Source organism: Brassica napus, chromosome C3 (assembly GCF_020379485.1).
Source record: "Brassica napus cultivar Da-Ae chromosome C3, Da-Ae, whole genome shotgun sequence".
In the NCBI taxonomy this organism is placed as follows: domain Eukaryota; kingdom Viridiplantae; phylum Streptophyta; class Magnoliopsida; order Brassicales; family Brassicaceae; genus Brassica; species Brassica napus.
Genome location: NC_063446.1, coordinates 60,938,760 through 60,963,723, shown reverse-complemented (window position 1 = coordinate 60,963,723; position 24,964 = coordinate 60,938,760). Strand labels below are relative to the sequence as shown.

The following is a 24,964-nucleotide window of genomic DNA, read 5'->3' as shown; positions in this document are numbered from 1 at the left end:
TTACTTAAAAAATCGAATTATTTAAAGTTTTTTAAATCAAGTAGAACCGAATTTATAAAAGTAAACAAATCGAGAAAAGACGCTTCTTCTCTCCTTCTTCCTCTTTCATCTCTGATTCAAAAACTCTCTCACTCTTTTGTTTATCACTTCCCAGCGATCAAAGACCATCTTCGTTCGAACCATTAACCCAGATCCCGATCATCCACGCTCCCCACCATCAAGATCCACCACCCTCCTTCCCCCCACCACCACCACTCCTCCTCCACCCCCTCCTCCGCTGATATCTTACTATTTTTATGAGTTTTAGCATTTGTTATTAGTACAATTTAATCATTTTAGGATGCATTTAGATGTATATATTGCATTAGAGTGTTCATTTGCATTTAATAGGGGTTAAAGTGCACTTTGAGAAGTTTGGGGCGAAATCACAAGGTTATTCTTGCAAATTTCAGAGTTCGTGGCCGATTTGAGAACCATCAAGAGGCGAGGGACCATTCTGCGAATATGAGGGGTCTGTAATGTAAAGCTGAAAGCCGGGGGTTGATTTGAATGGATATGTTTGCAATTTGAAAAGGCTTAGGGCCAATGCGAGAAGAACCAAAAGGTTCAAGGATCATCTGTGCAAATAATTGAAAATCCACCATTGTGGAGTTCCTGAGCTTTTCAATCTCAAGATGGCCGCGACGGTGAGAGGCAACGACTCCGGAGCTTCAGAACTGGCTGCCACGACTCGAGTTGAGGTCACGGCGGCGTTATCTGACGGCGAGTGAGGATTGCGAGAAGACGGACGAGTCGGAGGAGGAACCACGGTGGCTAGGTGAGCACGGCCATGGTTTGGGCGCCGAAGCGACGATTGAGCTGAGCATGACGACAACAAGCTGATAGAAAAGACGCGCCGGAGGAGCTTGATTTCATGGCCGAGACTTTGGCTCGAGCTTGACTGAGCGAGGAACGCGGGCTGTAACCGCGGACCACCCCAACTCAAACCGCCGGAGCCCGCCGCAAAATCGGAGTCGCAATCACCATTCCGAAGAAAGCGCATACGCCGTCCGCTGGGCCGTGGATCATTACATCCGCCCCGGAGACGTCGTCGTCCTCCTCCACGTCTCCCCCACCTTTGTTCTTTTCGACACCGACTGTGGTTACAAGAAGTTTTTTTTTTCTCTATCTGGCATGAGAAGAAAGTGACGTGGAGAGACGAAATGTTTTGATTGGTTTTCACAGTTTTTTCAGTTAATGACGTGTCATGTTTTGGAGAGAACCTTATTCCATTATTGTGTTGATTCATATTAGTGAGTCAGTTTTTCTAGATAATACATATCAATAATTCAATAAAGAAAATCTCGAATCGTTATCTTGTCATTTTAAGACAAAAAAATAATCTATCTTCTAGTACGATTTTATGCAATAATAGATTCGTTTTCATTATTGGTGTTAGAAAAAAAAGGATTCTTTTCATTACTATTCTCAAATTGGGTTAGATTGGAGAAAACGATGCATTACAAAAGACAAAGGCTGTGATTGTTTTCATCCTCTGTTTGCCAAGGTGGTAATTAACAAACAGATTGATAGATTTACTTTCACATGACTGAGATTAACTATTAAACAAAATTTTTGATTGATCAGTTTCCTCCTATGAAGTATTATGATTGATAGTATTATGATTTTGGATGCATCATCACTATGCATAGTATTATGATTGATCTTTCAAAGCTCAAAATCCACCACTTGTCTCTTCTTATCAGACTCACCTCTCCAGCTACGCCCATCAGATTTCTCTTCCTCCTCATCATCCTCTGAGATATGACTACAATTATTATTGAACAAACCTCTACCAACAAGCGGGCTTTGTGGAGAACCTGATCTTGACAAACTTATTAAGCTCTGTGTTTCCCTCGGCTGATCCGAGGATGACAAAGGATGCTTACGGATATGCATTCTATATTTCTGCAATAGCATATCATTCCACACACTATCAAAATCATTCATTCACACATCAAAGTTTTAAGTTTGTTAAAGAGAAGATCAGAACTTTTATTTACTTGTAAATGGCTCTTGACTTCATCATTGGTTAAACCATCAACTTTCATCTCATCTCTAATCTGCTTTGGTGTGGCCACTGGGATCACAACAACAACAACATAAACAGCATAATCTCAGTATAACCAATTAATGGAGAATTGAGTTACAAAGTTGGTTCCTTTTTTTGATTAAGGACTAACCTTGTGACCCTCCAATCCTACGAAGAGCATCAACGAATCTCCGGTGAAGATCCTGTGACCATCTCCTTCTCTGCTCTTTCTTGGGAATGTGGTGAGGTTTGTTGAATTGATGATTCTGTTCAGTTCTGCTATTGAATTGATGATTCTGCTCAGTTCTGCTACAGTTTATCATCGGGGGGTTAAATGGCGTAAATGACCCTCCCTGATTAAGGTTATTACATGTCTGAGTCACACGCCGATCTTCTTCTTTGTTTGTCTGTAAGAAAACATGATCAAAGGGTAATAAGATCAACTGAAGAAACCCAAAACAGAACATAAAAAAGGTTTGATTTTTTTTATTGTGAATTACCGAATTAGAGTTGGAGATCCATAAATGGGCAGAGCTCATCCAGTTCTTCTTATTATCATTTTCCAATTTTGACCCTTGACCCACATCCAATTTACCATTTGATGCCATCATCACTGATGAAGCCTCTTCCTTTAACCTCTCAATCGCTACACAGAGGAATCATTTTGGTTATACAAAAACACACAAACAAAATTGAGAATCGAGAGAGAAAGAATACCTTCGTTCAATAAGAGCATGCATAGAGGAAGTTCCCGTTTAAAAACATCAATCTTTTTCCTCTCTTCCTCCAATTTTCCGACATAAACATCGATCTCAGACAGCTTCGAATGATTGTCTTTGATCCTCGACACTTCATCGAGAAATTGAGATAAGGGTTTTGCTATAGAGTACACGGAAAGATTCAAATTAAGACTCATCCTTCGATCCTTATCTGTCTGAACCATCGAAAACTATAAATACAGAGAATGCTAAAAGACAAGGCGTTTATATAGAAGAAGTGAGATAACAAGAAGAAGAGATTAGAGAAGAAGAAGAAGGACGCGGAGAATTGTAACCGCTGTAAATAAGTGGAATCTCGAGGGCGTTTGTGTAAACTGCTTTAATTAGATTTGTCTTTAAATGGAATGAAGAATCTTTTTGTGATGCATGTACACACGCGGCGAATCGTTACACTAACTTGTATATTTATTCTCTTTTTATTTATTTATTTTTGATTCTTTTCCATTTTTAATATCCAATTTTAGGAAACTTATTACTATTTGAGTGCTTATTATTCAAGATTCTCGTATTCCTCTATCTTAAAGTTAATGTTTTCTTTTTTAGAAAAAAGATTGTGAAAGAATGTATGGTGGTACTATACTATTCTATGCATAACTAATAAGGTTGTACAAATCTCACTGAATATATGTTTTATAAGAAATAATGGTAAATGGAGTATTATATATATAATATGTTGTACTTTGATGATTGACTTTGAAAAATTAGATTCCTAGAAACAAAACACTAGGTGTCAAGATATATACATGATTGGGTGTATAATATTATAGAGATTGATTTGAACTTATTTCTATACTATTAGTTAATATATATATATATATATATATATTTATTTATTCTGAAATATAAGGAAAAATAGCAGTCATATTTCGAGTATTAATTTAAATATAATTTAAAATTTAAAATAATTATCATTATCTTTATATCATAAAATTATATAAAATTTGTATTTTTATAAAATTTGCATATGAAATTTTCACATTTTTAAAACTAATACATAGCTTACGTATCTTGTACCATGCTCTATATATATTTTAAAAATAATTGCACCATGCTATATAACGTGTACACTGTGCACTCTGCTACACAACTTATGCATCATGTAGCATGCATGCTTAAGTATCTTTTTTTTGAGAAAGTATGCTAAGTATCTTGACATTATGCAACTTACTATGTCACATACAACTTTTTTTTTTTACATACATTTTTTTTATAATCAGCTACGTACGTAGTTTGCCAATTATAGAGATATAGACATATAGTCAACTATATACCAAATAAACAATGATAATATAAAAGATTTGTAACAGCTTTTACCCCAAAAAAAAAGATTTGTAACAGCAAAGTCCTTTCTCAAAAAAAGAAAAAAGATTTGTAACAGCAAATTATGATTGAATAGGAACTGAATTACTGAACATAAGAAAAAGGAATTACTGAACATAAAAATTGTGTTTGTAATATCTATCTCAAATATGGTGTGAGCATCTCTAACCATACTATATATTTTCTGCAAAATGAAGTAAGAAATGAAATAATGAACAAAAAATAAAACATTATTCCATTTATACTCAAACCTTTTTTTAATGGAACATAATCACTCGTATGTGGCGATGATACTGTCGATTTTTTAATTTAAAAATCATTGGAGAGAAACCCAAAAACAAAAGGTTAAAAATCATTGGAGAGAAACCCAAAAACAAAAGGTTAAAAATCGTAGTGGTCAAATTCGGCAGTCTCGTTTACTATACAACATCCATTTACATTCACATTAAGATACAGTTTAAAGAAACCACGTAACCATTGAATTTATACTATAAACTTTAGAGTGCTTTTCATGTGTTTGGTTGCTTATCTTTTGCGTTTTGTTTGTCTAAATTTCTTAGTAGATTATAAGCAAGTAGACATTTCAATATGGAGACTCTTTATCTCGACCCGCCGGACATCCTAGTAGAATATCAAAAAAAAAAAAAATGGACTCTTTATTCAAATTCAAAGTAGATTGTATATATTTTAGTATCAATCGCAACTAGTCGCTGCAACACTAGCAAATTAGCAATTAGCAAAAATGATCTTTCGTACATTCCATTGTAAAAGATCCCACGACGCAAAGCAACTTTATTCAACGCTTTTTCCTGATAGCCAAACACAAATTTCTCCCAATTTTATATAATTTAGCTTTTACAAATAATGTTTGATTCATGTAACCAAAAATACACTACAAAGAAAAGATGATTTAACATCATTTATTTAAAATTTTTGTATTACTTATAAATGATGTAAAAGAATTTTGTATCACTTATATAAATGACTCTGAAAGTGGTGATCCAAATAATTTGCATAATTTTATTAATAACTGATGTAAAAATTTCGAATATTTGTATCAATTTTTAAGTGATGTCAATATGTATCAGTTGTAAAAAATGATACTAAAATTTGCATCAGTTTTTTAAAAAACGATGTTAGTATTAACATCAATTAAAATAACTGATTTCAACTATTTATTATTTATCAATTATTAAAATTTAACTAATATAACAATTTGGAAAATATTTTAATAATTATGTTGTTTATAATTTCCGATTTAAATATTATCACTGTAAATAAATTTGTCAATAAATAATAAAAAATATTTGCATTGACTTTTTTTTTTCCACTGAAAATATAATATGATGAAGAAAAAAAAAACCTTTACAAATAAATCAATAAGGTAAATGAATTTAGAGAAAAAAAGATTTAAAAATAACTGATTATGACTTTCTTCTATCTAGGATCTACTCTTTCTTCTTGATCTTGTATTTTATTTTCATCCTCAATCTTCGATCATGGCATGAAGGTTGTTGCTCCTAATTTTTCAAGACATAGCTCAGACAACGTGAGGCAGTCTTGTATTCTTCTTCTTCAGACCACGGTGCTGCTTTCATGTACTCCAGACACGATAATACTCCGGCATCAAACCCAATTGTTATTGAAACCTGACGAAACAATAGTACCAATCTTTAGGAAAAAGACTTAAACACATGAGAGTCATTCTAAAGTTAAAATCTGTTTATAATACCTTCAAAATACCAAGAACCCTGGACACGTCATGTCTCATCATCTTCTTCCTTAGATATTATCATCCGTTTCTTTTTATACACCTCATTGTCATCACAATCTGAAATCTTGACAATCTACAGAAAAAAAATATAGAGAGAGACGTTAAGTCAATTTAGAGAAATGAATGGTTTTTGTTGAAAAATTTAAACTAATAAAAAGCTTCAAAATTGAGAGAAGGAGAAGAACTCATGAATGCGGATCAAAATAGATAAGAAGATTTTTGGTTGAGGTAAACAGTTATAGAATTAAGAGAAAACTAATAATTGAATTAAAGAAAAACGCGTTGTTTTATTTAGTTTTGTGATGGTTACATCAGTTTCTGTAACTGAAGTTATCATACAATAATTATTTCTGATATAAAAAACATTATTGGCATCGGTTTTGTTTAGTATCACTTTAATAAGTGATGTCAACAACAAAATAAGTACATCATTCATATAATTGATACTACTTTAGTATCATTTTTTTGTTTTTGTTTTTTTTTTTGACGGCAAACGGCTATTCTATTACTCAAATTTGAGGTGGCCTGGGGAGTCAGACCGGAATAGAACAACCAATAAAACATAAGGATCTATGAAAAGAACGTGCATTCTTAGCTAGCGAATCCGCAATCTCATTCTGCATCCTTGGGAAGTAGCTGATCTTGAAGTCTGAAAAACACAACCGAAGAGTTTGAATGATCTCCAACTCTGTTGAGAAGTTGGGCCAATCTTGTGGTTGTTCTAACATCGCAATCAGGTCCTTGCAGTCCGTCCCAAACCTCTGACAGTACGAGTGTTGTATCATGCTCTCCATTGCCCACTGTAGCGCTTCCAGTTCCGAGTGTATCATTTTTTTTGTTAAAGTGATACAACTTACAACAAAAATACGTCATTTATTAAAATGATGCCAAATCATTTAATAAAACATCACTTTGAAGAAAGTGATGCTAAATTATATATATTTGTCTCATTTACAATTAAATGATTTAAAATAGAATCACTTAATTATGTGATATAAATTAAGTGATACAATTCAACTCTTTTTTTGTAGTGATATTTCGGAATACTCCATATGACGTACCACAAAGGAATCTGACGGACGGACATAGAGAAACGGCTAGTACAGCCAACTATACCACAACACATGTCCAACTAATCTAGAATTTTTCGCGAGAATCGTTTTTCTTTGAAGGAGGAACTGAAACGTCTCGAGTTGTGACAAGGACGTCGAGAGATTGATACCGTTGATTGATTATATTCTCTCTCTCGTCTTCTCGTCTTCTCGTCATCACATATCCTTAACCTTTTGTTTTCGTTCTTCTCACCACTCCTTTTACAAAAAAAAAAAAAACTTTGCAAAGTTCTTGCAGGATAGCTTTTGCTCTGTCTATCTAATTTGAGGATAAGGTTCGTCGGACTCGGTTTCTAGCTGCGAGAATCCACTGGTAATATTTTTAGGGTGAACAATAATCAAATGATTCGATTACTAATACTCAATCTTCAAAGTTTGAAAAAATCAAATTCATAACATTTGTCAATCTTTGAACATATTATATATATATACGGAATAATTTGATGATAGCGTGTACGTGCCCTAAGTTTCACACTTACAAATTTTAATTTAAATCCAAATACATATAAGAAAAGTCATTTTTGATCTTGAACTGAATCCATGCAAATCTTTTGACGTATGAAAATAAGTTATTTTGCCACATTTTTGCCACATTTAAAGCAGTGATTAGCCGTCAGAAAATTGAAAATCATAATCCTAGAAACCATATAATGAGTGCTTTAACTACTATCAGTGACACCATCAACTGGTTAAACATAGTAAATTAATAAACTCGTAAAATCGAAGAAGTCACATTTGCTAGGCTATTTTATGAAATGAAACAATAATAAGACAGAATGGTTTTATGTATGTTTTAGTGCCTTACAGCATGATTAACCCTATAACGGGTTTCTTATTTTTTATTTTTATTTTTTTATTTTTTTTTGTCTGATTAAAAAAAAAAACAATCACGGACCGACATGTGTCAGTGGGGCTCGCGAACAGTACAAGAAACACCCAAACCCGTTTTTTATTTCATATCTTTGGAGATAGTTTCTTGTGATTTTTTGGTGGGACCCACGCGCAAAAAATGGCTAAGAAATCTCCTTGTATACTGGGTCAATGGTGCTCTTAATATACTATCCGAAGATATTGTTGGTAATTGGTAAACAATCGATATATGCAGTTTCAAAGATTCTTTCATTCTCTATAACTAAAAACCTGAACGTTTTGGATGGTCGTAGTTTTATCATGTAAAGATGCTGTTTTTGTGAAATACAAGGAACAAAGAGAAAGAGTGATTCCCTTTTTATATAACAAAAAGAGAAGAAGATTCCATTTTCAAAACAAAAGGAAGCGCTTCATAGGGAACATATAGCAGGATTTTATCAAGTCAGCAACAAATCCGTTGTTGTCCAGCGGTTAGGATGCCTGGCTTTCACCCAGGCGACCCGGGTTCGCACGGAGCTTTTTATTTTCTTTTGGGTTAAAACACTTATGGTACGTTCTTGGGTTTAGGTGGTGCAATTATAATAAGCCGTTGATTCTTTTTTATAGGGTCTTCGTGAAGATGAATCATTGCAATGAGGGAAAGTTAGGTAAAATATTCACGGATTGATATATTCAAGAGAAACATGTCGTCCCCTCCATGAAGACAATAACACTTTCTAGATGATACACTATTCACTTTTGTTCCCTGTGACTATACTTTCGAGAACATACAATCATCAATTCAATGAATGAACTCAAGGCTTGTAAATGACGCGTGGTCAAGGCTGAGAGATGGAACTTAAAAATCAAGTGTCTAACGTCGTGAAGTTCGGGATTTGAACCTTGAAGGTCTCTGCAATGAAAGAGGAAAAAGAGTTCAGTTTCAGACATTTCTCCAGGGAGGTCAGGTGAGTCAATGAAGTCGTTAGATTGATACTTAGTGAAAAAGAGAGTTTGAAACCGAAGAGATGTACTTACTGTCAGAGAACTGAACTTGGCTCCTGAACCAGGTGAAGGACCTAAAGAGAAACAGATAACACAACTTGAGATTACGACAAAGACAAACCTTTATAGAAACTGTATCGTATTATGACTTTGTTGTACCTGCAAACTGTGAAGGCGTAGCAGGATTTGATGGAGATGGCTGGCCAAACAAAGATCCAGAAGCTGGTGGAGCACCGAAAACTGGTCTAACTGGTGTAGCGAAGAGAGAAGACGAAGGTACTGAAGCAGGTGTGTCAGGAAACAAGCCAGCTCCTGATGTTGGAAAGGCTGCAGGTGTTTGTGGAGCATTCGAAACCCCTGAGCTAGTAATCAACCCAGTAACTTGTGTTGAGGCTTGTGTACTTGTACTAGTAGTAGTAGTAGCAGCAGGTAGATGGAGAGTTGGGTGGACCCTTTTAGCAGCAGCTTCCTGTTTTGCTGTTTCCCTTCGATCAGCCTCAAGAAACGGATCATTGCATTCTCCTCTCCGCCGCTGGTCAGCAAGATACGCTGTCCTCATCGATCCAATGTACTGGTGAATATTCTCTACCTGAAGAAGACAACAATGAAAGACCTAACGGCAACCTCTGAATTACGAAACATATCTTTAACAACCAGCATAAGCTCGTGGAGAACAGCTTTTTGTCTGTCCATGGTAGCATTAATCCCACCAAGCTCCTACAAGTTTTATACAAAGGATGAGATAACTCACAAGAACAGTTCCTATATGAAAAGAAGTGAATCATCTAAGAAACCTGAACAATGCGGCTTGCATCAAACTCAAAACCTTCAGTGGCAATAGAAGAATCGTAAAGTCGGCTGCATTGATCTAGCCTCAGGCTTTCACTAGTGTACTCCAATATCTTCTTTCTAAGGATATTCACACAAGCAATAAGAATCAAGTTATCATTAACCACGAAGAAAACATCAAAAGATTCTAAATCTAACGAACTACGTTCTTCAAGATTTTGGCAATTGAACAAGAAAAGTTGAAAGAAGAGCAATACTCGATCCCAAGGAGAAGTTTCTGAGAATCGGGATGAAGATCACTCCATTCGGTGCTGTAACTCGCCGGAGCTTGATCGTTCGTGAACAAATACAGCTGCTGCTGACTTTGTTGTTGTTGTTGCTGCTGCTGGAACTGTTGCGGCTGAAACGACGGCGTTTGCTGTTGCGGTTGCGAGAAGAAGGAGATGCTCTGCGGCTGAGGCGTCTGTTGCGGAGTCTGAAACGGTGATTGAGGCGTCTGCTGATGTCGCTGTGGGGTAGAGAACGGATTGAACGACGACATTGCTGGATGAACAGACGGCGAATCGAATCTAGGGTTTGTTTATCGCCGGCGAGGATTTTGGAGTCAGAGGGAAAGATATTCAAAACCCCCTCAAAGTGGAGGGAATTGGTATTTAATGGCTTTATTTCACGTTTTTAACAAACTGGAGGGCTCTTTTGCAAATAAGGAAATAACTAATGAACTGAACTGTAGCAAATGAAGACAAAACTGTAATGGCATTGAAGAAGCACACAAGGATTTTGAATCTTGAATGAGTTTTATTTTCTCAGTGGCTGCTTCTTGGCACCGGTGACAAGGCAGAGAGCTTGGCTGGAGTTGTTGAGGATTGAAGAAGATCTAGGGACTTGTGCTTTACGCTTCTTCAAGAAATCTAACCCTGTTTTCAAGCATTCCGGTGGTGGAATCTCCTTGTATATAACCGTCTCAATACTGCATGTACATACACACGAGAGAGTCGATTACATCAAATCAAATCAAGGAGTGGTTTTAGAGTGTGTAAAAACCAAGAAGATGTTCATTACCCTGAGCTCTTTCGCTTTTTCTTTCTCGGGTGTTCTTTGTTGGCCTCCTCTTCTTCAGTATCCGAACTGTTGTTCTGTCTGTAAATGGGAGAAATTGCCAATCTTAAGTCCAATTTTTCTAGTTGAAAGTGTTTAAGCACAAGGAAAAGAGATTATAGAGTTTATATTACTTCTCCCGCTGTGCAAGAAAATCTATGATGTTTTTGGAAAGGAACCCCTTGTTTGCAAGAGCTTCAGGGTCTTCCTCATGCTCTTCTATGTCTTCGAAAGTTTCAACCTTTCGTGATTTCCTTGGCGTTATCTTCTCTGCCAAACGCCTTCGACTCTCTTTCTTCTCGCGGGCAACCCTATAGAAGAGAAAACAAAATCTAAGTGAAGCTACACAAATTCCACAAACAAAGAGACACATGGGGCTTTAAACACTTGCATAGGTTTTGCTAAGACCAAAGTACTACTAATCTTTCAAGACAGTTATATCTTCATCCATCAACTCCTAACCCACCACAAGCTTCAATCAAAGGAGGGAAGGTGGTGAGAATACAAACCTAGCCTTATTCTCTCTATGTATCTTCCTCAACTCTGCATCTTCCAACTGTGCCTGAAAAAAGAAAAGCAAAACCCATTAGACGCTAAGCTAATGCAATTTCGAGTTTAATGTTTCAGCTTAATCCACATAAAGACGGAAACATACCTGCTCCTGGGTGAATTCCTCCGGTGCACCGTCGGAGTCTGAATCGGAGTTGTGATCTTTGTTATCCGACATCTGATTATTATCTTCTTCTTCTTCTTCTTCTTCTTCTTCTTCGTTGCTTTCTTCTCCCTCAGACGACACACACTAGGGTTTAACGGCTCTTCAGTTTCTCAAAAACAGAAGATTTCTATTCTGAGAGTTAATTGCTTCTCTCCTTTATGGTGGATTCTATTGGGCCCTTGTTACAGCTTTTTTGTAAGCCCATTCATTAGTCAAGCAAAGATAACAAGTTGTTTGTTTTCGAATAACAAAAGCTGGAATAGCTCAGTTGGTTAGAGCGTGTGGCTGTTAACCACAAGGTCGGAGGTTCGACCCCTCCTTCTAGCGTTATTTTTTGTTTCCTTCTAGCGTTCTTTTTTTGTTTCATTTGATAACCCAAACACTGAGTTTCACATCTGGTAGAATACTCACCTAGACACATTAATCCACTATGAAACCAAGAGAGAGAGTTTTTGTTTGTTACATGGAGATCACACTCACATTTTTTCTTTCTTCAATGGTGTCATACTTCTGTGTCATCCTACTGTCAAAGTCGTTCAAAAAAAAAAAAGAATAGTGTCATACTACTGTCATCCTAAACAATGAAGTATCGTGTGAATCTGGACTATATACTTCTGTGTCTTCCTACATATTAACTACTTTGGTACGTAACTTTCACATGAAAGAAGTTTAGAGGCATAAAAAGAAGGTTATATACTATCAAGCTGGCCCAAACACACACATGGTATGAGACGAGAATGCTGTCAGCAAAAATGGCAAGAGACAAGAAAAAACAAATGAGACAAAATCTACTCTAAAATGTATGAACAAATAAATGGTGTACACATATAATAACATTGCAGATAAAACAAATGAGACAAAATCTAGTCTCAAAACAAATAAATGGTGTACACATATATAACATTGTAGATAAAATCAATTGAATAAATTACTATCACTCTATAGTTTATTGTAAAGAACACAAACATATGAGTACTATATATCTACTCTCAGGTCTCAGCCAACCAATAACAAATTTTAACTTTTGCTCTACTTTACACTACCCAACCCAAATCTATACAAGGTTCCACTTCCACATTTTTGAAACATTATTATCATTACAAATCATCAAACCTTTTTTTCATTGATGCAAAAGCAACCTGAAACTGAAGTCATATGGTACTACTTGAACCAACTCCATGAGTGATTCTTTGTTCTTTCTTTCCACACACTTCAGAGCTTCTTCTCTGAGTTTATCAGGCAACTGAAGGCAAACCCAATCTAACAAAGATTCCACATCTTTTGCAAAATCTAGCAAATACCAATCTAATACCTTTGGAATCATTAGTTTGTTCTTCTTTGAAATCCATACAGATGCTTGAAGATAATCCATCTTTGCAGCTTCTAGCTCTTTTTCTACACTTGCTGCTGTATAAACCCTTACCTAAATACCAAAAACAAGTTGTGTGTGAAAATGCTATAAACTTTTCCAAATTTGAGTGTGTATGATTTTAAAGCACAACTTACAGCAGGAGAAGACCAGCTTCCACAGGAGAGAGAAAAAGTGACCAAAGGTTCAGACCATTCCAATCCAAATGTGCTATGAGCTTTCATCTCTTCATGTGTTGCAGTTTTGGGACAATTCTTTTTAAGAGAATAAGCATTAAATTCTGAGTCAGCATATAATAATGAAAGAGAAGAAGATAAAAGAAACTTACAAACTTTAAGTGATATGGAAGTCTCAAGATGAAGTGTTCAATTGTGATAGCATTAAGTGAGTGTCCTCCTACAACTATTGTTGCCTGACACAACAAAGAGAAGATGAATCTAATAGGTAACACACATTTAAGCGCAATGGTTTCAAGTTTTGGTTTTGAGTACAAACCTTTTGCATAAGGGCTACAACCATTTCAGGGGTCTCAGGGATCCCATGCTCCAAGAAACCCTGTGAAGATAAATTGCAAACAAGACATCAGCCTTCTTTAACAACATCTTACAGACATGTCTCTCTATCTATCATACAAAGAAGTCTCACATTCATCACAGATGAGTTATAAGTATTTATCCAGAATGCAAGCTTCTGTTGGTGGCTAAGACCATCTAGATTTACAATGGAAAGCTTATTAAGCAGGAACCTGTATACAGGAACAGTTACACAAACATGAGTTAAAGTATACACTCAGTTGTTTAGGCGAGATGAGATACTTACTTGAGACGATGGATCAGAAATAAAGCATTGATTCTTCTTCCAAGATCAATGGAAGATGCATCCACCGAGCAAAGATTCTTGTACTCGCCAAGTTCTCTTGTTCTCCATTCTGAACAGTTTCTATATGGATCCAACACAATGTCCTTGGACGAGCTAATCCTCAAGAATATACTCACCAGGCATTTCAGTAAATCCTCTGAAACTCTGTTTGCTGCAGTTCCACTTTGCACCGATTCCGAGACACTCTCCTGTGCTTTGTCTTGGTCTGCTAATCTATCATCTAGCTTATTAAAAGTTTTCTTAAGTTTCTTCTCAGGTGATTTTTTGTCCTTCTTGTCTTTTAAACCGTTACTAGAGGTCTGATTCTCTTTCCCTCTCACATCAACTGGCTTAGTAACAACACTGCTTACATTTGGTTTAGGCGATGCTTGTTTGTCATTAACTGTCTGATCAGACGAGAAGAGTTTCCTACTTGAGATGCTTCTGCTAGGACTAAGAGACTGTTGATGCTTTTTAGGAGGAGTGGTCATAGATTTCAACTCATGTTGTGACATGGATTTAGATCTCTGGTGTTTAGTGCTTCTAACGGGAGAATTCTCGTTCAGACCGTTACTCTTGGAAGAAATGTAAACAGCTTCTTGGTATAGACCTTGTCTGAAGCTAACAACTTGCTCTTCTAACCGAACTACTTCCTCTTCAAGAACAGCTACTTCAGCAAGAAGCTCCAGTGTCTTTATCAGATAAAGCAACAAGATTCAGATACAAAGAACAACAAGTTTGATGATATGAATATTTTGGATCTTACATGTCGAGGGAGATAAGAGGGAAGACGAGGTAATGCTCCTAGAGGTCTAGTGAAAGCTCTCTCCAATGCTCTATGCACATTCTCCTCTTGTCTCAGCTTCCTCTTTAGCTTATCAACCTGATCATAACAAACATATCTTAGATGCAATTCATCATCAAATCAAGAAAGTGGTTTCTCAAGAACTTGTCATCATACATCTTGAAGCAAATCCATTTTCTTTTCTTTGTTAGCTCTGCGCCGATTAGCTAAACCTACATTGCCTTGAGACTCCATCTTCTTCTTCTTTTCCTCCTTTGCGGATTTCAGAATACCACCAAACATTACTCATATAGAACAAAAAGGAGTTTGTAAAGAAACTATTGATAGTGGAAAACAACACACAATCTTCTAGATAACAATCGAGTATCTATCACTTTCAATGTGACCAGTAACTTCACTAAGAATAACTATTCTATTAGTAGGATAGAAAATAAGCAAAGATTTGGTTGTGAAATAGTCCAATGTTGAAGCCAAGAATCTTAAAGAGATCACCAAGAAAGCAATCAAAATTGGGTTTTCAAGAGTGGAAAGTGGTAGAGAAGAGAGAAAGAAGAAAAGTTACTTGAGTGGTGACATGCTTTGAAGGAGCTTTCATGGAGGAAAGAGCAGCTCGAACACTAGTGTTCATCGCTTATCTTTCTCTCTCTCTCTCTCTCTCCAACTATTGCTTTCTCTCTACTCTAACTGTGATATAAACCCAAGAGAGAGAGAGAGAGACCACATCAAGATAAAAAAAATAGATACAGAAGTAAAAAGAAAGATAGGAGTTAAATGTTTAAGTATGTGGCTGTAATAAAAAAAATGTAGTACTAGCTCTTTGATATATATATGAAGACAGAGCGGGGAAACTTGAAGGTAAAGCGACCAAGAAGAAGCAGAGAAATGGTTTAGTTGAAGCTTATGTTTCCCACAGAACCACCATTTTCTTATAATATTTAATCCATATAATGTATCGTTGGTGTATGTATAGATGACTTTGGTCATATAGTCTCGAACAGAGCAAGGAAGAAAATCAAGAAACCACAGAATCTCTCATTGGAGGCGAAGACGTAGTAGATAACGACTTGATATCAACCAGTTATGATGTCTTTAGATTTAGAAATTGAGAAATAAGAAACTTTCAGTTGTGTTTCCCGAAAAAATTAGAACTCCACAATTACATATGCTTATATAATATATACATACACATATATGTATTGTAAGAACCTAGTAGTAACAAACCCCGACGAAGTTGCTCAAAGATCTGAGTTTAGTCACGAGTTCTTGAGCTAGCTGGTTGGAAATTGTGAGAGATGTGGACAACCATTAAGAAACGACTTCTTTTGTCACTTATTAATTAAAATTTGGTATTTAGTGGCTTAGTGCTTTCGTTTTCTCTCAATCTTTTCAGTTCTTTCATTTATTTCATTTCAGTAGATTTTTTTAAAATGAATAATATAATGGTCCCAAATAGAAGTAATTATTTATTTATAGTTTAATCAGTACTGACATAATTAATTAAAACCTGTTTGTGAATTTTGTTTTACATTTCTAAATCTGAAATGCATCATTTCAAAGTCAATCTCATTTGCTGATTAGTTTAATTTATAAATAATCAATTGATTATGGACTATATTTAACCATTTAACTAACTGATTTATAATAAGTTATGCAGGTTGCTTGTACTTAAAATACAAGTGTGTTTTCAGAGTTAAATTATGATACCTTTTAGAGAAAGCAAAGGTAACGTGCTTATTAATTATGATGTTAGAAGAAAATAAATAAAAGGTAAAAACTCTAAAGATGCTGACATGTCCCTAGAATTTAACATTTGATTATTTTTCTTGATCAAACATTTGAGTTTTTCATTTCTCCCTTTTTCTGCTGTCTAAACGGGTGATTCGCATCAAAAAGGAGAGTGGTAGTATTATTATACCATCAATAATTTGATTATTTCAATCAACTAACAGGGCTGCTTTTACCCCCCAAAAAAAAAAACTAACAAGGCTGTTATGTAATAGTGTTAATTAATGACAGGAAAAGAAACAGTGGATTAGGTATAAATTATGAACGTACTTTTTTTTGAACGATATGAACGTACTTAAATGATACTTTGGCAGATTCAATCAAGCATTAGCACGTGACAAAGCTAACTTCGCTTTACAAATAACTCATACTTTCACTTTCAAGTGGACCAACCATTCTCTATGTATACATATAGAACATAACTCAACTTCCTTCCATGTTATCACATTCTAGTAAAACAGTTCTATGTTTCATATAAAAAAATGCGAGCATTTGATTTACAATTATCAATATGCTTGCTTGTCCCGCTTATCTTGTTCCTTTGTAACAACTAACAATATGCCATTGTCAGCTAACTCTATTATAGTGTAACTTTTGCTTTAATGGTGTGATCCTGTAATAGAATTACTCTATTATATAGTGAAATATAGAAAAATGTCATATTTTACTCTATATTTGGAGTGAAAAAGTGACATTCCTCTATATTTTATTTTATGATAGAATTATAGAATAATACCATTGGAGCAAAAGTTACACTATAATAGAGTTACTCTATTTATTGTAAATTATAGAATAAAAAATAGAGTTTTATCGGAGATGGTCTCAACATAAGCATGGCGATAAAAGAATGAATAATGTTTTTAATGGGTTTATTTAAGGACAAAACTTAAGTTCACCTCCATGGTGAAACTTTAAATTCACCCCACCCTTTTAAGACCAATCAAATTGACACATATATTATTAATTAAAACATTAAATTAAATAAAAAATAGCTACAAAAAATAAAAACGCTAATTTTAACGACGCTAATGCTTCCAGTTAAACCCTAAACCCTAGATCTTAAATTCTAAACCATATACCCTAAATTCTAAACCCAAATTCAAACCCCTAAACCCAAACCCTATACCCTAAACCCTAATCCTAGACCCTAAACCCAAATTATATACCCTAAACCCAAAAACTAGATTATAAACCTAAACTTTATACCCTAAACCCAAAACAAGACTATAAACCTAAACTCTATACCCTAAACCCAAGTCCTAGACCCTAAACCCAAACCGTAAACCTTAAACCTAAACTATAAACCCAAACCATATACTCTAAATTGTAAACCCAAACTCTAGATACTAAACCCAACCCTATACCCTAAACCCAAATTTTAGACTCTAAACCCAAACCGTAAACCCAAACTCTAGACCCTAAACTTAAATCGTAAATTTGGATTTAGAGTCTTGTTTGGATTTAGAATCTAAGGGTTTAGTTTAAGATTTATTTCATGATGATATATTGGGAATTGATGATGAGATATACCAATATGTCGTAGGATTAGTAATCAAAGATCACGTTATCTTCTTCATATGTGAATTGGGAATTGATGTGAACTGAAAACCTAAAAGATGAGTCAAAGATCACGTTCTCTTCTTGTTAAAAGGCGACGTCTTTTTTTTCTCATCTGTTTTTCTTTTTTATAATTTTATTTCCTTTTTCATTGAACAAAACTTAGGTTCATCCCTTAGGGTGAACCTTTAAATTCACCTCACCCTTTAGGATCAATCAAATTGACACATAGATTATTAATTAAAAATATTAAATTAATTAAAAATAGCTAAAAAAGATAAAAAAGGCTAATTTTAACGAAGCTAACGCTGCTAGCGAAACCCTAAACCCTAAATCTTAAATTCTGAACCCTATACCCTAAATTCTAAACCCAAATCCAAACCCCTAAACTCAAACCCTATACTCTAAATCCTAATCCTAGACCCTAAACCCAAATTATATACCTTAAACCTAAAAAATAGACTATAAACCTAAACACTATACTCTAAACCCAAGTCTTAGACCCTAAACCTTAACTGTAAACCTTAACCCAAACCCTATAGCATCTAAGTTTGGGGTTTGGGCTTAGGGTTTACCGTTTGGGTTTTGGGTCTAGGATTTGGGTTTAAGGTATAGGTTTTGAGTTTAGGATTTACGGTTTGGGTTTAGGATTTACCGTTTGGATTTATGGTTAAGGTTTTGGGTTTAGGGTATATAATTTGGGTTTAAGGTTTACGGTTTGGGTTTAGGGTTTAGGACTTGGGTTTACGGTATAGAGTTTAGGTTTATAGTCTTGTTTTTGGGTTTAGGGTATATAATTTGGGTTCAGGGGTTTGGATTTGGGTTTAGGGTATAGGGTTTGGGTTTAAGGTATATAAAATTAGCGTTTTTATTTTTTGTAGTTATTTTTATTTAATTTAATATTTTTTAATTAATAATTTATGTGTAACTTTGATTGGTCTTAAAGAGTGAGGTGAATTTAAAGGTTCACCCTAGAGGGTGAACCTAAGTTCTGTCCTTTTTCATTAAACTTACGTGGCACTTTAATTGATGTAGAATACTGAGGTGAATTCTTTAATTTACCACAGGGGATGAACCCAAATTTTTTCCTTTATTTAATAACTAGATAGCATATACACCACAAAAGCTCGACGTCATTTATCTCCCAATATGTAAATCACATCTTCCACATATATTATTATGTCCATTTCCATTTAAATCGAATATTTGAAATTTAGCCAGGACCGGCCCTGAGATTTAGGTGGCTGTAGGCGGTTTTTAAAAAATTCCAGCTCAAAATTTTTTTTGGTAAATTTGAGGGCCTAAAAAAAAATTTTGGGAGTTTTTTTCTATGTAATTTTTTCCAAAATTTTTGGAGGCATAAGGCCAATGTTTCGTTAGGCTTTGCCGAAGACCGACCCTGAATGTACACTACAAGAAAACACATGCTTAACGACGAAAATTAACGAGGAAAAACAATCCTCGTAAATTTGCGTCGAGTTTACGACGAATTTACGTGAAAAACTAAAGTCATCGTTATTTCCTCGTAACGTAACGACAAAACTGTTTCGTCGTAAAGTGGATGTAACTTTACGAGTATTTTACTAGGAAAAACTATTTCCTCGTAAATACGACGTAAACTTTGCGTGGTATTTACGAGGGAATAGTTTACGTGTATGTAGCGAGAAAATTTTTGAATCCACCAACTTTATAGGTGTTACACGTTTTTTTTGCCCACCAAATTAATTTTCGTTGTAAATTCATAGCAAAATTACAACTACCAGATTCGAATTTTCCTATAAATATGGATGTTTGAACATCATTTTAAACACACCAACAACAAAAAACGTGAAAGAAAAAAAAATGGCTGGCTCCGGGAATATTTACGAGTTGCGGAAGTGGATGTATATGCATAGAGATGCTAACGGGAGAGTGACGAAAGAATACCTTGCGGGTCTGGAGACATTTATGCATCAAGCAGATTCAACACCGCTCGCCCAAGAAAGTGGTAAGATGTTCTGTCCTTGTCGGAAATGCAACAATTCGAAACTGGCAAACCGTGAAAATGTTTGGAAGCATTTAATAAATAGAGGTTTCACGGCAAATTACTATATCTGGTTTCAACATGGGGAAGGTTTTAATTATGATCAGAATGAAGCTAGTAGTAGTAATAGCAATTTTCAGGAAAAAGAACCGGTTGATCATCATTTGCATAATGAACATAGTTACCAGCAGGAGGAGATGGTAGATTATGATAGGGTTCATGATATGGTAGCTGATGCATTCGTAGCTCAAGATGAAGATGAAGAACCTAATATAGATGCAAAAAAGTTTTACGAAATGTTAAACGCGGCGAATCAACCACTTTACAGTGGTTGTAGAGAAGGTCTCTCTAAATTGTCGTTAGCTGCTAGAATGATGAATATTAAAACTGATCACAATCTACCTGAAAGTTGCATGAACGAATGGGCGGACTTGTTTAAAGAGTATTTGCCGGAAGACAATGTGTCTGCTGATTCTTATTATGAGATTCAGAAACTGGTTTATAGTTTCCAGGAATACTGAAGCTGAAATGCGTCCTCTTCAAATGTGAATGGTTCGACCCCGTCGTCAACAGAGGTGTTCGGTCTAACAAATTCGGTGTAGTTGATGTCAACGGTGGACGAAGGTACAACAAATTCGAGCCTTTCATCTTAGCTTCACAAGCAGACCAAGTTAGCTTCCTTCCATACCCTCGGATGAGAGATTCAGGTATAAATTGGTTAGCAGTGATCAAAGTTACACCTCGAGGACGAATCATCAGTGGAGAAGAACCACCATTGCAAGAAGAACAGATAAATGAAGTTGATGAACCTGAACAAGAAATTGATGACATCCTTCTCATTGATCCGCATAATCACGAGTACGAAGATCTTACCGATGATGCCACAGACGAAGCTGTTGAAGACGAGTTTAATGAAAATGATGATGTTTCTAGTGATGACGAGAATGTCGATGTATCCGATTGATGTATTTGTTTTATGAATAAGATGAGGGAGTTTGTTTTATGAATAAGATAATGTGGGGTTTGTTTTATGAATAAGGTAATGCCGGGAGTTTGTTTTATGAATAAGCAAATGTGGGAATTGTGGTTTGGAATGGAAATAAAGATGGGGTTTGGAGTATATGAAGTAGAAAATAAGGAATATGGAGTTTGGGGTTTCGGATTCAAGGGATTTAAACATAACACTCGTTAATTCCACGTAACAAAAATCGTCGTAAAGGACTCGTAGGTCAACGAGGAAATAACGACGAAATATAAAAATAAAGAACGCGGGACTCGTTAATTACACGTAGGACAAAATCGTCGTAAATACCACGTAGGGTGAATTCGTCGTAAATACCACGTAGGATGAAATCGTCGTAAATACAACGTAAGACAACGAGGAAATAACGACGAAACCTAAAAATAAAGATGGAGTTTGGAATATATGAAGTAGAAAATAAGGAATATGGGGTTTGGGGTTTCGAGTTTCGGGTTTCGGGTTTCGGGTTTGGGGTTTCGAGTTTGGGGTTTCGGGTTTAGGGGTTCGGGGTTTGGGGTTTCGGGTTTTGGATTTCGGGTTTCGGGTTTCGGGTTTGGGGTTTCGAGTTTGGGGTTTCGGGTTTAGGGGTTCGGGGTTTGGGGTTTCGGGTTTTGGATTTCGGGTTTCGGGTTTCGTGTTTCGGGTTTGGGGTTCTAGGGATTTAACCATAACACTCGTTAAAAATAACTACGAAACTTAAAATTAAATATGGGGTTTGGAATATATGAAGTAGAAAATTAAAGATGGGGGTTTGGGTTTCGGGTTTCGGGTTTGGGCTTTCGGGTTTCGGGTTTGGGGGTTGGGGTTTGGGGTTTGGGCTTTCGGGTTTCGGGTTTGGGGGTTGGGGTTTCGGGTTTCGGGTTTCGGGTTCTAGGGATTTAAACATAACACTCGTTAATTCCACGTAGGATGAAATCGTCGTAAATACCACGTAAGCATAAATCGTCGTAAAGACCACGTAACAGAAATCGTCGTAAATACCACGTAAGCATAAATCGTCGTAAGGACCACGTAACAGAAATCGTCGTAAAGACCACGTAAGCAGAAATCGTCGTAAAGACCACGTAAAAAGATTTAAACATAAAACACGTTAATTCCACGTAAGCATAAATCGTCGTAAATACCTCGTAGTGTAAAAACTAGAAAAAAGGGAAAAGGATCAAAATACCAGAATAACACGTGGCAAGACTTCCATCAATTATAATACGTAAGTCTCGCCCACATGAATTCTAATATCTTATCTTTTCCTATTTTTTTCAAATATTTATAATTTGAATATGATTTTGCTGAGGAATGTGATTTCAGATAGGTGTGTGATTTGGGAGTTTATGTGTGGTTTGAGAATGAGAGTTGTGGGTATATTTATAGGAAAGCAAGCCTCGTTAATTCCACGTAGGCTAAATCGTCGTTAATACCTCGTAAACAAAAACACGGGCCATTGTGATTCCTCGCAATTTCCTCGTAAAAAAAACACGGGCCTTTGTAACTGCTCGCTATTTCGTCGTAAACTTACGACGAATTCGCGACTATATGTAATCTTATATATGCGCCCGAGCGCTCACTCTTTCTTTCCTCTCTACTTCCTCTCTACTTCCTCTCCATTTCGTAACAATGGTAAGCCTCTCTGATTCCTCTCTAATTTGGTTAGTTTAGGATAGATTAGGTGGTTAGTATGGTGAATTTAGATAGGTTTGCGGATTTTATGTTATTTAGTGTTGATTAGGTGAATAATGTTGGAAAATATTTGTTGATGTTAATTTTAAAAATTTCATTTTTTTCCCAGGTTCGAAAAGGAAGACTTACTGCCCATTACAGAGAGATCTTCGGTGAGCCGGGTAGTCGTTTAGACCCGGCCTCTTCTTCCGCTCCCAGTTCTTCGGGCCAGGATACTGTCCCCGAGACTCAGTACACTCAGAGAGTCTCTGGGTCTACTTCTTCTAGTGCACCATCGGCTCCTCATGTGCCTCCTCCGATGCCTCCTCCTGTGCCTCCTCCGATGGCACCTCCGATAGCCGCCGATATTCATCCTGATCTGATGGTGCCTCCGAGTGCTCCTTACTCTCAGTACACGGTAGAGGACATTCTCAGTCTGCCAGGCAGAGAAGGTTTACCAGTCATCGACCCAGACCGACCGGACGGAACATTGTGGTATGTTGCATTAATTTTTTTAATTCGTTTAAATATCTTTTATAACATTAAAAAATAATTTATATTTTAAATTTGTATTTTCCAGGTGGGGGGTTGACGGATGTCTTGCATCGGACGTAACCGACACGATCAAGGGTTACTTCTCCATGGCACATCCAAACTGGAGTAAGACGCCTCACTACGTCAGAAAGACGTGGTTCAAAATTTACGCTGTAAGTTTCTATTAATTAATTATATATATTTTAATTTTTTCATGATTTATATATATACTTTCTAAAAAACTAATTGTTAATTTATTTTTTCCAACAGCAAAAATATAATTGGGCTTTGGGGATCACTGAGAGGGTGAGGAAGAAGTTTAACGCGAAAGCGAAAGTTCGCTTGTTGGACACGGTCTCCAACTGGAAGGGTGACTGGATCGTGAAGGGGTATGAGCGTGGCAAACCCGCTGAGCTCACCACGGACGTGTGGGATGGCCTCATCCGTTATTGGCGCCTTCCTGATTCGATTAGAATCGCCCAGGCTTGCTCTAACTCCCGTAACACGGTCGATGAGCACGGGAACGGGCCGATGCTTCACACTACGGGCCAAAAACCCCACGCCGGTGTCCGTTTGGAAATGGTAATTAAATATTTTATTAAGTAATTTTTTTAATAATTATATTAATTTATTCTAACTTTCTTAACTGTTTTCTAGGCCAAAGAGACGGGACATCTCCCGTCTCTTATGGAACTTTACGAGAGGACCCACAAGAACAAGGCGGGCGTATTTGTAGATGGCAAGTCCGAGCAAATCTACAACGACGTAGTTGCTCGGGTTGAAGACCGCCAGACTCAGCTGACCCAGCAGTCTACCGACGGATTACCCGTCACCTTATCCACACTTGAAGTGGATAAGATTTACGAGGAGGTAAATTTTCAAAAAAATAAATTTTTAATTATTCATTTAATTTAACTTTAAATTTTTACTTACAATATTTATTTTTTGTTTTTAAGGTTGTCCCTAAAAAAAAGGGACGGACGTTGGGTATTGGTTCCGTCAACGATGTTCCGAGAGCGACATCGTCTTATGGTCAGCGACGGGATGATGAAGTCACGGAGCTGCGTAGAGAGTCCGCTCAGCTGCGTAACGAGTTGACCGCGACAAAATCTCGTATGGGTGGAGTCGAGGGCTTCTTGGACGTTATTGCGGCCACAAATCCGGAATGGGAGTCCATGTTGAGGAACATGCGACAACAACATCCCATTCATGGCGAGTCATCCGACGACGTACATAACGAGGCGGATGTTACGAGGAGGAGTGATGAATTCTACCGGGCGATGAACGACCCTTAGTTTTTTTTGTTGTTGTTGTATTATGTAAATTCAAAACTTATTTATTTATAAAATATTTTCATATGAATTTATTTTTATTTTGAATTTTAATTTATTATTAAATTAAATAATTTTAATTATTTTTTAATTATATTTTAAAATTCTGTAAAATAACAAAAACGAAGTAAATTCGTAGCTAATGTACGACCTCTTTACGTGGAAATCTTACGAGGAAATGACGAGAAACAGTTTACGAGTATTTTACGAGGAATCATCTACGAGGAAATAACGAGAAAATGTTTACGACAATTTACGAGGAAATCATTTCGTGGTTGTTACGTGTATTTTGCGAGGAAAATCTTTCAAGGTATTTACGTGTAGGTTACGAGGAACTGTTTTCGAGTTATTTACGAGGAATTGTAGCGACGTCCTTACGAGGAATTGTAGCGACGTCTTTACGACGAATCGTCCTACTTCGTCTTTACGACGAAATATATTCCTCGCTAAGTTACGACGAATTAGCGAGGAAATATGTGTTACGACGGACGTGTAACGAGCAAACACGTTTCCTCG

General features: G+C 36.2%; 3 protein-coding genes, 1 non-coding gene and 1 pseudogene across 4 annotated transcripts; 1 reads left to right on the top strand and 4 right to left on the bottom strand.

The window, feature by feature from the left end:
- Window positions 1–1,428: 1,428 nt before the first annotated feature.
- Window positions 1,429–3,125, bottom strand: LOC125583891 (transcription factor HHO5-like). Its single transcript, XM_048751442.1, has 5 exons — window positions 2,789–3,125; window positions 2,572–2,717; window positions 2,223–2,478; window positions 2,043–2,119; window positions 1,429–1,947 (listed from the first exon to the last, which is right to left on the bottom strand). The coding sequence occupies exons 1-5, from the start codon at window positions 3,012–3,014 to the stop codon at window positions 1,708–1,710; spliced, it is 945 nt and encodes a 314-aa protein (XP_048607399.1). The 5' UTR covers window positions 3,015–3,125; the 3' UTR covers window positions 1,429–1,707.
- A 5,444-nt stretch (window positions 3,126–8,569) lies between these two features.
- Window positions 8,570–10,270, bottom strand: LOC125583926 (annotated as a pseudogene).
- A 123-nt stretch (window positions 10,271–10,393) lies between these two features.
- LOC106389826 lies at window positions 10,394–11,641 on the bottom strand. Its single transcript, XM_013830172.3, has 5 exons — window positions 11,453–11,641; window positions 11,307–11,359; window positions 10,932–11,108; window positions 10,762–10,839; window positions 10,394–10,669 (listed from the first exon to the last, which is right to left on the bottom strand). Exons 1-5 carry the CDS (start codon window positions 11,522–11,524, stop codon window positions 10,498–10,500), a joined length of 552 nt encoding a protein of 183 aa, XP_013685626.2. The 5' UTR covers window positions 11,525–11,641; the 3' UTR covers window positions 10,394–10,497.
- A 124-nt stretch (window positions 11,642–11,765) lies between these two features.
- Window positions 11,766–11,839, top strand: TRNAN-GUU. The gene has a single exon. It is a non-coding gene; the product is annotated as a tRNA-Asn (tRNA).
- A 576-nt stretch (window positions 11,840–12,415) lies between these two features.
- On the bottom strand, window positions 12,416–15,676 carry LOC106389827. The gene is made up of 9 exons (XM_013830174.3): window positions 15,107–15,676; window positions 14,701–14,796; window positions 14,506–14,622; window positions 13,701–14,431; window positions 13,527–13,626; window positions 13,377–13,436; window positions 13,210–13,293; window positions 13,019–13,135; window positions 12,416–12,935 (listed from the first exon to the last, which is right to left on the bottom strand). Exons 1-9 carry the CDS (start codon window positions 15,170–15,172, stop codon window positions 12,633–12,635), a joined length of 1,674 nt encoding a protein of 557 aa, XP_013685628.2. The 5' UTR covers window positions 15,173–15,676; the 3' UTR covers window positions 12,416–12,632.
- Between the last annotated feature and the right edge of the window lie 9,288 nt (window positions 15,677–24,964).

Coding starts and splice junctions, on each gene's coding strand:
- LOC125583891 (XM_048751442.1), bottom strand. CDS start 3,014: ATGGTTCAGACAGATAAGGATCGAAGGATGAGTCTTAATTTGAATCTT. Junction 2,479..2,571: donor GGATCTCCAACTCTAATTCG/GTAATTCACAAT, acceptor GTTTTCTTACAG/ACAAACAAAGAAGAAGATCG. Junction 1,948..2,042: donor AAGTCAAGAGCCATTTACAA/GTAAATAAAAGT, acceptor ATGCTATTGCAG/AAATATAGAATGCATATCCG.
- LOC106389826 (XM_013830172.3), bottom strand. CDS start 11,524: ATGTCGGATAACAAAGATCACAACTCCGATTCAGACTCCGACGGTGCA. Junction 10,840..10,931: donor TTTCTTGCACAGCGGGAGAA/GTAATATAAACT, acceptor TCCCATTTACAG/ACAGAACAACAGTTCGGATA. Junction 10,670..10,761: donor AAAAAGCGAAAGAGCTCAGG/GTAATGAACATC, acceptor ATGTACATGCAG/TATTGAGACGGTTATATACA.
- LOC106389827 (XM_013830174.3), bottom strand. CDS start 15,172: ATGAACACTAGTGTTCGAGCTGCTCTTTCCTCCATGAAAGCTCCTTCA. Junction 14,623..14,700: donor AAATGGATTTGCTTCAAGAT/GTATGATGACAA, acceptor TGTTATGATCAG/GTTGATAAGCTAAAGAGGAA. Junction 13,437..13,526: donor ATAACTCATCTGTGATGAAT/GTGAGACTTCTT, acceptor TTATCTTCACAG/GGTTTCTTGGAGCATGGGAT.